At 33.2% G+C, this 13499-nt stretch overlaps 1 protein-coding gene across 2 annotated transcripts in view; it reads left to right on the top strand.

Moving 5' to 3' along the window:
• Positions 1-760: 760 nt before the first annotated feature.
• The window catches only part of LOC116350063 (patj homolog), a 28510-nt gene continuing 15771 nt past the window's right edge, over positions 761-13499 (top strand). For both annotated transcript variants that reach the window (XM_031781789.1, XM_031781788.1), the window contains exons 1-7: positions 761-1262; positions 1327-1423; positions 2077-2093; positions 2172-2477; positions 2547-2751; positions 5336-5458; positions 5517-5671. In XM_031781789.1, the coding sequence (XP_031637649.1) occupies positions 1248-1262; positions 1327-1423; positions 2077-2093; positions 2172-2477; positions 2547-2751; positions 5336-5458; positions 5517-5671 (918 nt within the window). In that variant the 5' untranslated portion in view covers positions 761-1247. The remainder of the gene's footprint in view (positions 1263-1326; positions 1424-2076; positions 2094-2171; positions 2478-2546; positions 2752-5335; positions 5459-5516; positions 5672-13499) is intronic.

The following is a 13499-nucleotide window of genomic DNA, read 5'->3' as shown; positions in this document are numbered from 1 at the left end:
GTAGAAACACTTCGAATACATGCTTATAAAATATTAGATCAATGAGTAAAGAATATTTTGACACTAGTTGCTATACTTCAAACTTATTCAATATGTCAGATTGACGAGTCAAACAACTCCCTCATGTCTCCCAACAATACTTTGCATGAAAAAATTCCTCAGACACTACCTCTTGTGTCAATATTGCAGAACTCAACAAGACCATTCTAGAGATATACATATTGTACACAATTTGCCTTAATTCTGGCTTTATATTCAAGACAATGCGAAATAAATGTGTGTATCTAATTTTTTCGGCTGTTGTCATTAGATGGCGTGTATATAATGTCTTCTATTTTTGCAGCCCAAATTGGGCTCATTCCTCAATGCATATTTTTCTGGTGTTTGGTTTACAACAATATGTATACGATTAGAAAAAGAATGCATGAAAATAAATTAGATTTATTCTATACATTATGTAAGTAACAAATGTGATTTTTTGTGTTATAACAGACGGAGTTTCACATTTACTAACGAAAAAATGCGAGAAATCGAACGAGAAAATTATATTCTTCTTAACAAGATTCTGGCCCAACGTCCTCAATCCATTAATACTTTGAAAAACGAAATACCACATGCAAGTTGTGCATCCCGCATATCGAGTGCATCTATTAATCGGCGAAAACAACAAGAAAGAATTCTACAGAACAACAGTATTCTTCAAAAAAAAATTGATAAAATATGTCAAAGGAAACCAAATTAGCATAAGCTTTGATATATATTGTACTTTCAATATTTGCTTTTACAAATTTACCTGGTACAATATTTGGCGCAGTCCAGTATTTTTCCTTGCGCAATTTTGACATTCCCTCTTGTTCTCTCCTATAATTCTCCTTTTTTTCACACAATAAAAAAGCACATGCTTATGCATATAGTTATATTATATATGTAAGAAAAAGGAAACACACGTATATGTGTATCGAATAGGACGTAAATTCGAAAAATTGATTAAACTATGTTACTAAATTAATAAACTTGAAGTTTCCAGTTAATCATTAGATTCACGTATTTTTGATAATTTAATGGAAATCTATTGTGAATTGCATAAGTTATTCAAATCATATCATTTTGAATCAAAAGTCATTCTTCAAATGTTTTTTATACAAAAATGTTCCACAAACGTGTTTGAAAAGCGATTTTTTTATATTATGTATAAGTTTAATGTTGCTAAAACAATAGAGTCAACAGAAATTTAGAAATACTAGAAAATGGTTCTCAGTACGGTTAGTAATTGAAATAAATTTAAATGGGAGCTGAACTAAAAATATTCTTTACTCTCTTTTTCAGGAGTGGTCTCAAGTTGAAATAATCGATTTGACCAACGACGGAAACGGTCTCGGCTTCATATTAGTTGGTGGTAAGAGCACTGGAGTTGTGATAAAAGGCAAGTTACAAGTGTTTAAAAAAATAGAATGATGGCATATTTTAAAGTGCAATAAAATTTATAATCAAAATTTAAAGCGGCTTCTATCAAAATTTCCGAATCAAGAATGTTATTATCTTGAGATAATAAGAATGTTATTAAGATTACATACTTTTGTAAATATGTTTTGGCCTTGAAAACATGACGATTGATTGTTATTAAGGCATATTTCGTTATTATATTAGAAGCCGCTTCAATGCAAAATGCATACATATTGATTATTACAACTTTTGAGAAATACTTATCAGGTTTCTCTTCCACAATTATTTCACGATTATTAAAAAAAATTTAATTTTTTAAAGCCGTCTCCATCTTATGGAAATTTTCACTACGTGGAATTTTGGACGTAAAGTCACTATTATTCTCACCCATTCATATTTGGTTTCTACTTTAGTTGTGGTTTTGTTATTTCCGTTGTTGTGGCATAGGTTGGATCTGGCTTTTGATTGGAATAACAATAATAAATTATTATTGCGACTTAAATAAATATTACGATTACTAGTAACAATCGTCATTGTTCAAATTACTGATATGATAAAATAATTTTAATATAATGTTTATTCATTTCTATTAAAAATTAAAAACTTTTCATTTATCAAACCTTTTTTTTGTAGCTCTGGTACCCGGTGGTGTAAGTGATAACACAATTCGGATGTTTTTAATTGGTGAAACTTTCAATTTATGTTTTGTATTACTTTAACAAAAAAAGGTAAGTGCACGTGACGGACGTTTGCAGTGCGGTGATCATGTACTTCAAATTGGTAATGTGAATCTTCGTGGATTTAGTTCAGAGCAAGTAGCAACTGTACTGCGACAAACTGGCCCTCAGGTTCGAATTGTAGTTGCTAGACCAGTTGAGACCACATCATCAGAATATCGATCATTAGCCACTCATGCACCAATAATACCTACAAAAATTTTAACAGATCCAGTAGAATTAGAACGTCAATTAATTCAAACATCAATACCATTTTCAAATGATTTTATTGATGTTGATCAACTAATAATTCCACACGTAAGACGACGGAAAAATTACCATTATTTTATGAAATTTTCATCGAATTCTCAATAATTATATTTTTAGATAGAGGTGGTCACTTTGCACAACGATTTGACATCAGAACAAAGTAGTTTTGAACTGATTTCGCCTTGTTCAGCAAACGGGCCGATAATCGACTCATATATTTCTCTCCCCGAAACTGAAAAATATGATGTTGAATTGCGGAAAAATGTATACGGATTGGGCATAACCGTAGCAGGTTATGTTTGCGAAGAAGAAGATCTCTCTGGTATATATAAAAAAACACTTCTTTGGAAGTTCTCACTGTGACGCAATACTGCACATCAAATCTGAAAATGATCTGATATAAATTTTCAGTGACGCTTGCAATCAAATACACAAACAATTTTTATATTGCGTTGCCTCTTGGGCAGTGATGGGCAAAGATACTTTATCTGAGGTTTTTAAGATACTTTTGAAAATTATCTGATTTTTCCAGATACTTTACCAATATATCTTATCTTATCTAAACGTAATTTTCGCTATTTTTGTATGAAAAAACCAGAAGATACTGCAAGATAAGATAAAGATAACGAGATCTTTTATCTTATCTAGATAGAATTTTTAAACTTTTAAAATATCTTATTTGTTATCTAAGCTTTAGATAGTATCTTTACACATCACTGCTCTTGGGCATTATCACAATGACATTTTCATTTTTAATTTTCTAAGAATGAGAGAGGCAACGCAACATATTTTAACATTTTAACATTAAATTTAATTTTTCTCTTTGAAATCTACAAAAATGTTTGGCCAAAATTTTACATGTTCTTTTATTGTATGCATATCACAGCGGACGGCAGTTCTCGCGAGTGACGAAACCACATTAGTGTGTTGAAAAGTCGAACTCGCTATATATACACGTAATTTCCAAATTCTAGCCTGGAAGGCCTTTAGCCGCGAATGAATAAATTATCGACCGTTTTGGATGACTATTCCACCAAAAATTGGCCAAATGTACCAAAATTCGAAATTTCACAAAAAAGTCTAGATGTATGAAATATGAAATTTTAACAACAAATAACTATATGTTTGATATTCTCCTCGCATAAGATCGATAAAATACCGAATCCCACGAGGCCAGAAGGTGGACTATCGTCGGGAGAGGTGCATGCGGTTAGTCACAAATGAAATTAAAAGAAATCTACAAAAATGTTAGTATAAATGGCAAACTATGCAAAAGGTCATGCAAAAATGGCCATTATTTCATACGGTCGCTGTGGGACCTAGACTTGACATAACCAGGACATACTCGTATGCATATTCGTTGGAAAGGTCTTAAAGTAAGCTCTCGAGTGGTGCCAATTGCGACTTAAAAATTTCATGAGGGGTCGGCCAAATTGGCCAAAAACCAAAAATTGACAGTTGGCCGCACACATAACGGGCATTTTTTCGAAAAAGACTGCATATGTTGTCTTGAAAATTTTATCAATTTAAGCCCCAAGTCAAAGATAAAAAAATATTCATACCACACACCACAGATGTAATTTTTCAAAAGTTCATCGGATCAAAATATAATGTACTACAAAGTTGTTCAGAATGACGAGAGAATTTTTTTAGGATATCTGCCCTCCAAGTACCCCCACCCCCTAAGGGGGTCGGGGGGTCAAAAACCCCCCAAGATATGAATTTTCTGACCTGAAACCCCGAAATTCAGAATCAGCATGAAAAATTACTTTAGAATCGATATTTTTCTCATCCACGTTTTTTCACAAATTTTGGACCAAAAAAGTATAAAATCGACTTTGTTAGAATTGAGGGGTCGAATTTACACTTTTTTGGTCCAAAATTTGTGAAAAAACGCGGATGAGAAAAATATCGATTCTAAGGTAGAAGGTAAGGATTTGCCATTTTCGATTGGATTGAAATCGGGTGACTGTCGTGGCCAGATCATTTGTTTTATTCCATTTTCCTCTTTCCAAGCGGTGCAGAGACGACGTTTGTTTTTTGGATCATTATCTTCTAGTAGAGGCCAATTCAAATTGCCGTTGCCATAGAACTTCTTGGCGGTGAGTAACAGTGTCGATGAATAAAGTTGGTTCATCCCCTTGAATACAGTCAACTTTCCAAAACCAGCAAACCAGAAGCAACCATAAACATGGACCTTTTGCGGATGCTTTAACGTGCGAACGACCACTCTCTTTTCGGCTCTAGACTAGGCATGGGCAGTCTATTCACCAGCGAAAAGAATGACTCGTCAGTGTATATAACTTTGCTCCAATCGGTCGATAAAAGCGTTTTTTCTTCTGGTTTTCTGTCAAAAGTGGTTTTTTCACTGTACTACGATAACGAACACCGGCCACATCTAAACTTTACTTTTTAGTAGAGCGCGAGACCTCTATTTTAAGGCAACGTAGCCGTTCAACGCCTTGGCTCAACGACATACCTGGATTTTGATCAAACATCTTGACTATCCGTTTATCTTGCTTTGGCGAGGAAGCTCGGTTTGGCTTAACATTGGACTGATCGTTCACATTTTTTTCACGCTTATACTGCTGGATCCACTTGTTTACGATCCCACTTGACTTTTTAATGTATTTTGCAATCTTTTTTCTTTTGGATGCAAATGCAAAAAACTGCTTCAAAACATTTTGAAAAAGGTTCGGAATTCATGTTTTGATTGCATAACCAAAAATATCAAGATATTTGACATTTTTGTTTAAAAAATCGATGGCTCTGTATAAAAAAACGATTGATTAAGGTCAAACAAATTCTAGAAGATTTTCTTTATAATTTCCCTCCTATTCTCTTATGTTTTTCTAGATAAATTTTTAAAAATTTTCACATGATTGCATTTTTTCTTGTCATTGTAGGCATATTCGTAAAAAGTATAATTGAAGGCAGTGCAGCGGAAATGAGTGGTAAGATTCAAATTAACGATCGTATTGTGGCAGTCGATGGAAAAACATTAGCTGGAGTAACAAATCACCAAGCAGGTAAGTTTTGCTAAACAATGATTTTTAATATTTATTCATACTGATTTTCATTTCATAGTTGAAGTTCTTCGAAATACAGATATAGCAGTTTGGTTAACTTTAGAGCGATTCTTGCGTGGGCGTAAATTTGAACACTTACAAGTTGCTTTAACTGAATCAAAAGAAAGACCATTATCATTACCACCGTCTCCATCTTTAACAACTTTAACATGGGTAAATACATTTTTAACTCTGGTACCAACCATACACTTTCTTGATTGCTACGTTTTGTATTGGATATATTGAAACGGAAGTTTTTCGTTAGAACTCTTCAACAAAGATTGCATTTGTTTCAAAAATTTGGACTAAAGAGAGAAAATTTCTTTACTTTTTTAAATTTGAGGAGTTTTTAAATCAGAGCATACTAGAAGTTAATGGTAGAATATTAGTGAGAAAGTGTCCTTGTCGATTCTTCCCTATTAAAAGAATTACCAATACATTTTTATATGGATGAAACTATATATTATATTTTCGTTCGTTTTTTTTTTGTACAATGTACACTAAAATTAGAAACTAAAAAAAACTAACCAGTAAACATCCCTAGTGGATATTTTTTTTTCTTCAAATTTCCTATTGAATATGGTAGATGGGTTCAAAAAAACACTTTTTGCATCGAATTTTTTTCGCCAAATTGACATATGGTCTTGTGACTTTTGTATGAAAAGTGTATCAAAAATAATTTTTAAGGCAAAATTAACGTCAGATATATTTTTTTATAGTGATTTGTTAGAAAATAGAATACTTTCAAATGTCATACAAATGGGCTCATCATGAAAGTGTGAAGAATATTTCGATGCCAAGGTTTGAACATATTTTTTGGTCCCGAACTTAACGCCGCTTGAAAGTCATATACGGTCATCTATATCTTTTGAACGACGCAAAATATTAGAATACTTTCTTATGCAAAGTTGAAGCCCTTGAAGAGACAAAAAAAATTATCACCAGAAGAAGGGTCAATGACCTTTCCTTGGGCTAAAAATGACCCCAAAATCATGGCAATGGCAGAAATGGGATCAAAAACCTTTTCCTCACGAAAAATTACTCTTAGAACACCATGCCCTCTGAACCCCCAGAGCACCCCTTGTACCCTGAAATCGGGTGCAATTGTGAAAAAATTCGATTTTTCGACTTTTTAACCCAATTCTCAAGGTACAAGCTGTGCTCTGGGGGTTCAGAGGGAGAAAACTTTTGTTACACAGAAATGACAAATGTCACACAAAAATGAAAAATGTTACTCAAGGTATCAAATTAGCAAAATAGATGAAACGGTTGGATTGTAAAATGTAAATTACGATTTTTTCAAAAAAAAAAATTTTTTTACATTTTTGAGCTTTGATTCCAATTTTTATTTTAATTTAATTTAACTTAGCTTAACTAAAAAATTAAAACGAACGAGAGTAGTAAAATAATATGTGAACTGGACCAGTTTAATTGCGACAACACCATCCGCCATTTGCATTTTTATATTTAACCCTCCTAGGTATAGTTCGAAATAAAAACAATATAGTATAGTTACGGTCTATTAGACCGTTCATACAAAATACAGGGAAACCAAACAAAAACCAAAACAAAATCACACATTTTTTCAAATTTTTGCATTTTTTTTAAATAAAAACATTGAAAAAGGTTTGAAAGTTAAAAATTGAAAAGATTTCAAGAAAATAATTAATTTGAATCATCATTTGAATTTACATGAGAGCGTTTTTTTCTCGCATTTTGCACACACAACAGTGATTTTCGAATGTTCGCCGCATACATTTTTATTGCATTTGTCGCAACATGTTTTGGTTTTACGATTGATTGAACTTGGACATAAATGACATGCACGTCGTTGTCGTGGTGTAACTGGCGCTTCTTGTTCCTCTTGACCCATCAAATGCTCACGAACTTCTTTGAAAGCCGACTGATTAGATGCATTCATGCCACGCGCTGTTCGCCGTGAGATATGATCGTAAACTAAACCTTCATACAATTCGATCAAAAATGTCTTGCGTTGAAATGCATACTGTTCATGCGTGATATCGTGACTTGTGTTGTAAAGAACAAATGCTGCAACACCACATACGTTGATGAGATTCATGAAGAATGGAAATGGCCATCGATTGGTTCCAAGTTGACATGAGTTTGAATGGCACATTTGATCCCTAGTTTGATCCAAAACATCCACACCGCCTTTTGTGCTATTGTAGACTTCAGATCGATTTTTTTCTGACAGACATTTTGTTGAAATAATAATATTATGTACGCGATAAACAAGATTCAAATTGATTTTTCTTGACAATTTAGTTTTTCATTTTTATTAAACGGATATCATAAATTTTCACCAACTTGATTTGTGAAAATGCTTGATTATGTGTTTCCCATACATTTTGTATGGACGGTCTAAGAGACCGTAACTATACGATCAAGTTAGGATTTTCGTCTTTCTGGATTTTTTTTTTTTTACAGAACAGTTTCAGGATTTTAAATGTTATTTTCAATATTTATCCATTATTCTCGTAAAAAGGCGAAAATTTGATGCCAATCGGTCGACGCATTTCCATTTTATGATATTTTTTTTAAGTTTTCGGTCTAATAGACCGTTACTATACCTAGGAGGGTTAATAATATATAATTGGTTTAGTTCGATTGATGCGTTTGCAGTACGACAAATTTTCTCGAAAATATTTTATTTCTTTTCTTCATTTCAATGTTTCAAATTGTTGAATGCCAGGGCTATCAATGAAATTCAATCCAAACTTGAAAAATTATCACCCCTTATGACTGAACTGGGCATTTCAGTCTCTTCCCATGAAAGTTACGCATATCAATGTAGTTTCCATTGGCATATAGGATTGGCTGCCCTGAATGACCCAGTTCGGAGGGCAAGGGTTAATTTTTATATTGTTCTCACCCCAGCCAATTCTAGGGTATTTTGGCATGCTGATTCTGAATTTCGAGGTTTCAAGCCGAAAAAATCATACCTTGAGGGGCCATGATCCCCGACCCTCCTGGGGGTGGAGGGACTTGGAGGGAAGGGGTCCTAAAAATGTCTCTCGTCATTCTGAACAACTTTGTATTTCATTATTTTGTGTTCCGATGAATTTTTGACAATAGAGGTGGCCTTCTGCCTTTACTAGCCCATTAGCGAACCCTTTATTTTCACAAAACTATGTTTTCGGCACTTTATGTCGATCTGTATACGACAACCGACCCCCATGGAGTGGAGGGACTTGGAGAGCAGGTCCTAAAAAATTTCTTTCGTCATTATTCTTTCGCTTTAATATTTTTAATTATTAACTATTAACCTTATCATTCGAACCACGAGTAAAACTAACTTCAAAAATTCCACACCCCCTTAAATTTGGGTAGAAGAATCTGAAGAAGGTATTTCAAACTCAACATTTTAATCCACTTTTAATAGGAAGACCATGATGGAGTTGTTCAATCTGGTCCAAAATGTATGTCCAATAAGGTGGAACTATTTTTCAAATTTGGTGTCATATCTCGATGGCCACTTGAAAAAATATGTAATATGGTCTCCAGATTCACGATATGAAAGAATTATAAACATTCTATATGATATAAGACAGCGACTTGAAAATACAAGAGGACCATTTTGCCCAATTCGTAGGGCGGGGGTCAGAATAATATAAAAATGAACCCTTGCCCTTCGAACTGGCAATCAAAACTATATGGCAATAGAAACTATATTGGTATGCGCAACTTTCATAGGAAGAATCACATAGGCCCAGTTTAGTCATAAGGGGTGAATACCCCATTTTCCCCCAATTAAAGGTTCAAGTTAGAAGGAGTTAAACATAGGTCCAGAGAGATTGGGAATGTATGGAGTCTATAGGTAATTTTTCACGAGGAATCCGAATATGTAATTAGTTTTGGGGTTAAATGGGGGACCCAATTTCGGGGTATGTTTCGAAATTTTCGTGAATTTTGTAAGGGACCCCCTTTGGGGGTGATGGGAGGGGATGGGATGCTGATTCCGACTGTTGTTGACAAATCGTAACGGAATCAAATTTCTAATGCGCAATAAACAACATGAGATGCGTGCGCCACACAGATATGATGCTATTAAATTTTAAGATGCAATATCCATTCTATACTCATCGGTGGAAGGCAAATACACTTTTTGCATACAATTTCACTGAGGAATAAATGAACCAAATTTTTTTTTTATAAAATAAAAAATCTAAAATCGCACCACAGATAACACATGACCAGACTCCCAACTACTCATAACATACAAAAAAGAAACAAAACATCGCTCCAATTAAAGTGTCCCTAAACTAAAGATGTGCCTCAAAAAGATAAGATGAAAATCTTGAAAATATCTAGATGAATTTCGGAAAATTGAGATACTATCTCAAAAGTATCTTGATTCATTTCAGATATCTTAACCAAACACTGAAAAATTAACACCCATTAAAAACGTGTTTTCTGGGTGTTTTCGGAGCCAGGGAACACGAATCAGTCGTTTTTTCGATGTCCGAATGTATGTACCCTGTACGCAAAAATTAGTTAACACGTATTCAAAACCTGGCTTCACAGGATGATTGGAGGTGCCGAGGAATAGACACCATTAGATTTTGAGTGACTTTGGTTGATAGAGTGAAGTGTCATGTCTGGTGTGATGCCCATGGACATCCATGGAAAAATTCAATTTTTCTTTCAAAAGTGATATTTAATGTATTCTTAAACTCTCAAAAATATGTATTTGGGGGTTTTTTGGTACGAGAAAATCGAATATGACGTTAATTTTGCGATACAAATAATTTTCGACACACTTTTCATAAAAAAAATTCAAAAAATAAAAATCGATTTTTGTATGGAAGCCATGCCTGTCCCTGAGCCAAATTAAATTAAATTATTCCCTTACGAAAAAAACGAAAGATGAATGAATTAAATTAAAAAGGAGATAAGGGGTATGAATTTCAAACTTTGGAGTGAAATAAAAAATGAACGAGTTCTCAGTGAGAACTTCTCATGCCTGTCACCAATAATTTTATCAGTTTTTTTTTGTATTTCACCTTTTTCGAAACTTTACACAGTAAAAAAAGAAAGAAGATGTTAATTATTCGATCAGATAGTGTATTTTAACATGAATTTGGTTGATAATAGAGTTAGTTTACACTCCGTTATATTTTTTTTAGATTTTTCCAATTTTGGATTGCATTTTTCCATTTTTGGAATGCGTTTTTCCAATTTTGAACGTTTTTGTCATGCGCGTTTTCCAATTTTGGTATGCATTTTTCCATTTTTAGTTTTCATTTTTCCGATTTTGGTATGCATTTCCCCAATTTTGTTATGCATTTTTCGTACCACCTTTACCAATTAGGAGAAATGATTACACAAAATATGAACCAATAAATTATATGCAACGATTTTTATTCCAAAAAAATGCCAAACATTGATAAAAATTTAATTCATTTCGAAGTAAATTTATCAATAGTCAAACTGAGAATAGAAAATTAAAAATGGATTATAGAAATTATATGCAGTTGTAAAATTAATTTATGAAATTTATATTATTTACATGAAAGGAAAGAAACAATAATTTTTCATTATCTCTCTCAAAAATGCTTGATAAAAATCAAATTATATTATATTTGTTTAATTATATTATTTTCAATAAGCCACCAAGGCGAAGGAACGCTGTTCGCTGCAGTTATTATTATTATTAACGCCTTGGTGGTTTATTGAAATATAAATAAATATCACAGGGGACGGCAGTCCTCCAAGTGGCGCAATACCAACATACATATACACATATTTATATGTGATATAAAAATACATATTCACTCTATATATACTGTAAAGAAATTGGAAAAGGGTTTTTGCATATTTTAGTAGTGCTCGGGCAGCAAATTAAGAATCCGCAAAATCGAAATTTGACCGCTAGTCGGCGCTTCGAAAAAAAGGGTAAATTTTTGGTTTTGTCCATTTTTGACCACCCAAACCAGAAACAAATTTCCGAAAAATGGCATATTCGGAAACTGGAGTTCGGGTAGATAGTGTTGAAAAAAAAAATTGTTGGAGTCGATCGAAAAGTGTCCGAGATATGATCATGTCAAAAAATCTTACGAAAAACACGAAATTCTTGAAATGGTTTGTTTATGTGTCGGCAAATTTTTTTCCGTACTTTTTGATAAATCGCCGGAGACCGATTTTATTCGAAATTAGATGGAAAACTGAGCATACGTGTCTCTTCGAATTTTTCGATTTCGTCGCGCAAGTGCCTGGGGTCTAGGTTCTTTCAGTTTTTCATCGAATGGCCTACTTTCTGTGCATATGAAAGGTGAGGTAATGATCTATATGTCGTTGGAAAGGTCGAACCTCAGCTATCCAGATCTGAAGTCAGATTGGAGAAAATTTCCAAAATGATCCCTAGATGGCGCTGCATGTGTTGTTTTTTTGGAAAAATGACCATGACTTTTTTCACACCGACCAAAATTAAAAAAATTACAGCATTAGTTTTCTGGTGGAAAACTGAGCGTTTGTTGGGGACCAAATTTGTGATGTTTTGGTGTGTGTTTCATATCTGGGAAAATTCGTAACGAACCAATTTTTTTGTCCAACGTAAAAAAAGTTTTTTTCGAAAATTTTCGACTTTTGGATTATTCCTCGAATAGGGTACACGGGGTGTTTTTCAACAAAAATACGTCATTTTTGGCTCTTTGGCAAGACATTGAGCATACAGCCCCTTGAGCATACAGCGAAGAAATTTTGAAAAAAATTCAGTGGAGATGGTTTAATCCATTTATGACTATACTATTAAAATAGAGTCTTACAAGAGTAAGACGAACTTTTCCGCACGGTGGTAGATGCGTATTCTATTAAGCTATTTCAAAATAATATTTGTTCGATTTTTCAAGCCTTTCAAGCGGCGTTAAGTTTGAGGCCAAAAAATGTGTTCGGCATCGAAATATTCTTTTATTTAATAGCAGAAGTACTCGGAAAAGATTTTTCACACTTCATGATGAACCCATTTGACGTACGACATTTGAAAGAATTCTATTTTCTATAAAACACTATAAAAAAATATATCTGACGTTAATTTCGCCATAAACATTATTTTTGAAACACTTTTCATACAAAAGTAAAACAAAATGGATTTTTGTATGGGAATCATACCTGTATGGTATCGTAAGCACGTGAAACTTTGTACGGGTTATTTTTTTCACAAAAAAATAACATTCGAAAAGTTTGGAGAAATTTCAACGAGTACCTCCCATACAAAATATTCCTTTTTGAACCAAAAATTGAAATTGTTGTATGGGAGGTACTCCTAATTTTGATTAAAATCTCATCAAACTTTCAGAATGTTATTTTTTTATGCAAAAAATAGTCTGTGCAAAGTTTCACGTCATTAAGGTAGCATACAGGCATGGCTCCAATACAAAAATTCAATTTTTTTGTGATTTTTTCAAGGAAACTGTATCAAAAATTGATTGTATCTCAAAATTAACCTCGGATTCGGTTTTCTCGTGCCAAAAAACCCCCCAATACATATTTTTGAGTGTTTAAGTCTACATTAAGTATGACTTTTGGACGAAAATTGGACTCTTTTTCATAGGTATCACTCCAGGCATAACATTTTTTTCCATCAACCAAAATCGCTCAAAATCTAATGATTTCTATTCCTCGGGACCCCCAATCATCCTGTACAGTCAGATTTTAAATAACTTTTCTGGGGGGTGAGATAATCGATGGACAAATTTTGCGTACGGCATAAGCGGTGCACAGAGAGCACTACGAATCCAAATGACGTACGCGTACTGATTCATACTTTAATATGTCACACAGAGTACGACCATAAATACTCGCCTAATTGAAATGCTTTTTTTTTAATGTAAATTCATGTAAATAATATTTACAACACATTTTCTAAATTTTTATTTGAATTTATATTTTTTACTAATTTCTTTTAATCATATTTAATACTTGTGTATAAAATATGAACAAATATGAATTTCCATATAGAGCAGATATGATAACTCCTAAATTG

This window comes from Contarinia nasturtii, unplaced genomic scaffold (genome assembly GCF_009176525.2).
Source record: "Contarinia nasturtii isolate CC-2019 unplaced genomic scaffold, AAFC_CNas_1.1 Cnas_scaffold_3449, whole genome shotgun sequence".
In the NCBI taxonomy this organism is placed as follows: domain Eukaryota; kingdom Metazoa; phylum Arthropoda; class Insecta; order Diptera; family Cecidomyiidae; genus Contarinia; species Contarinia nasturtii.
This window is presented reverse-complemented; position numbering and strand designations above follow the sequence as displayed.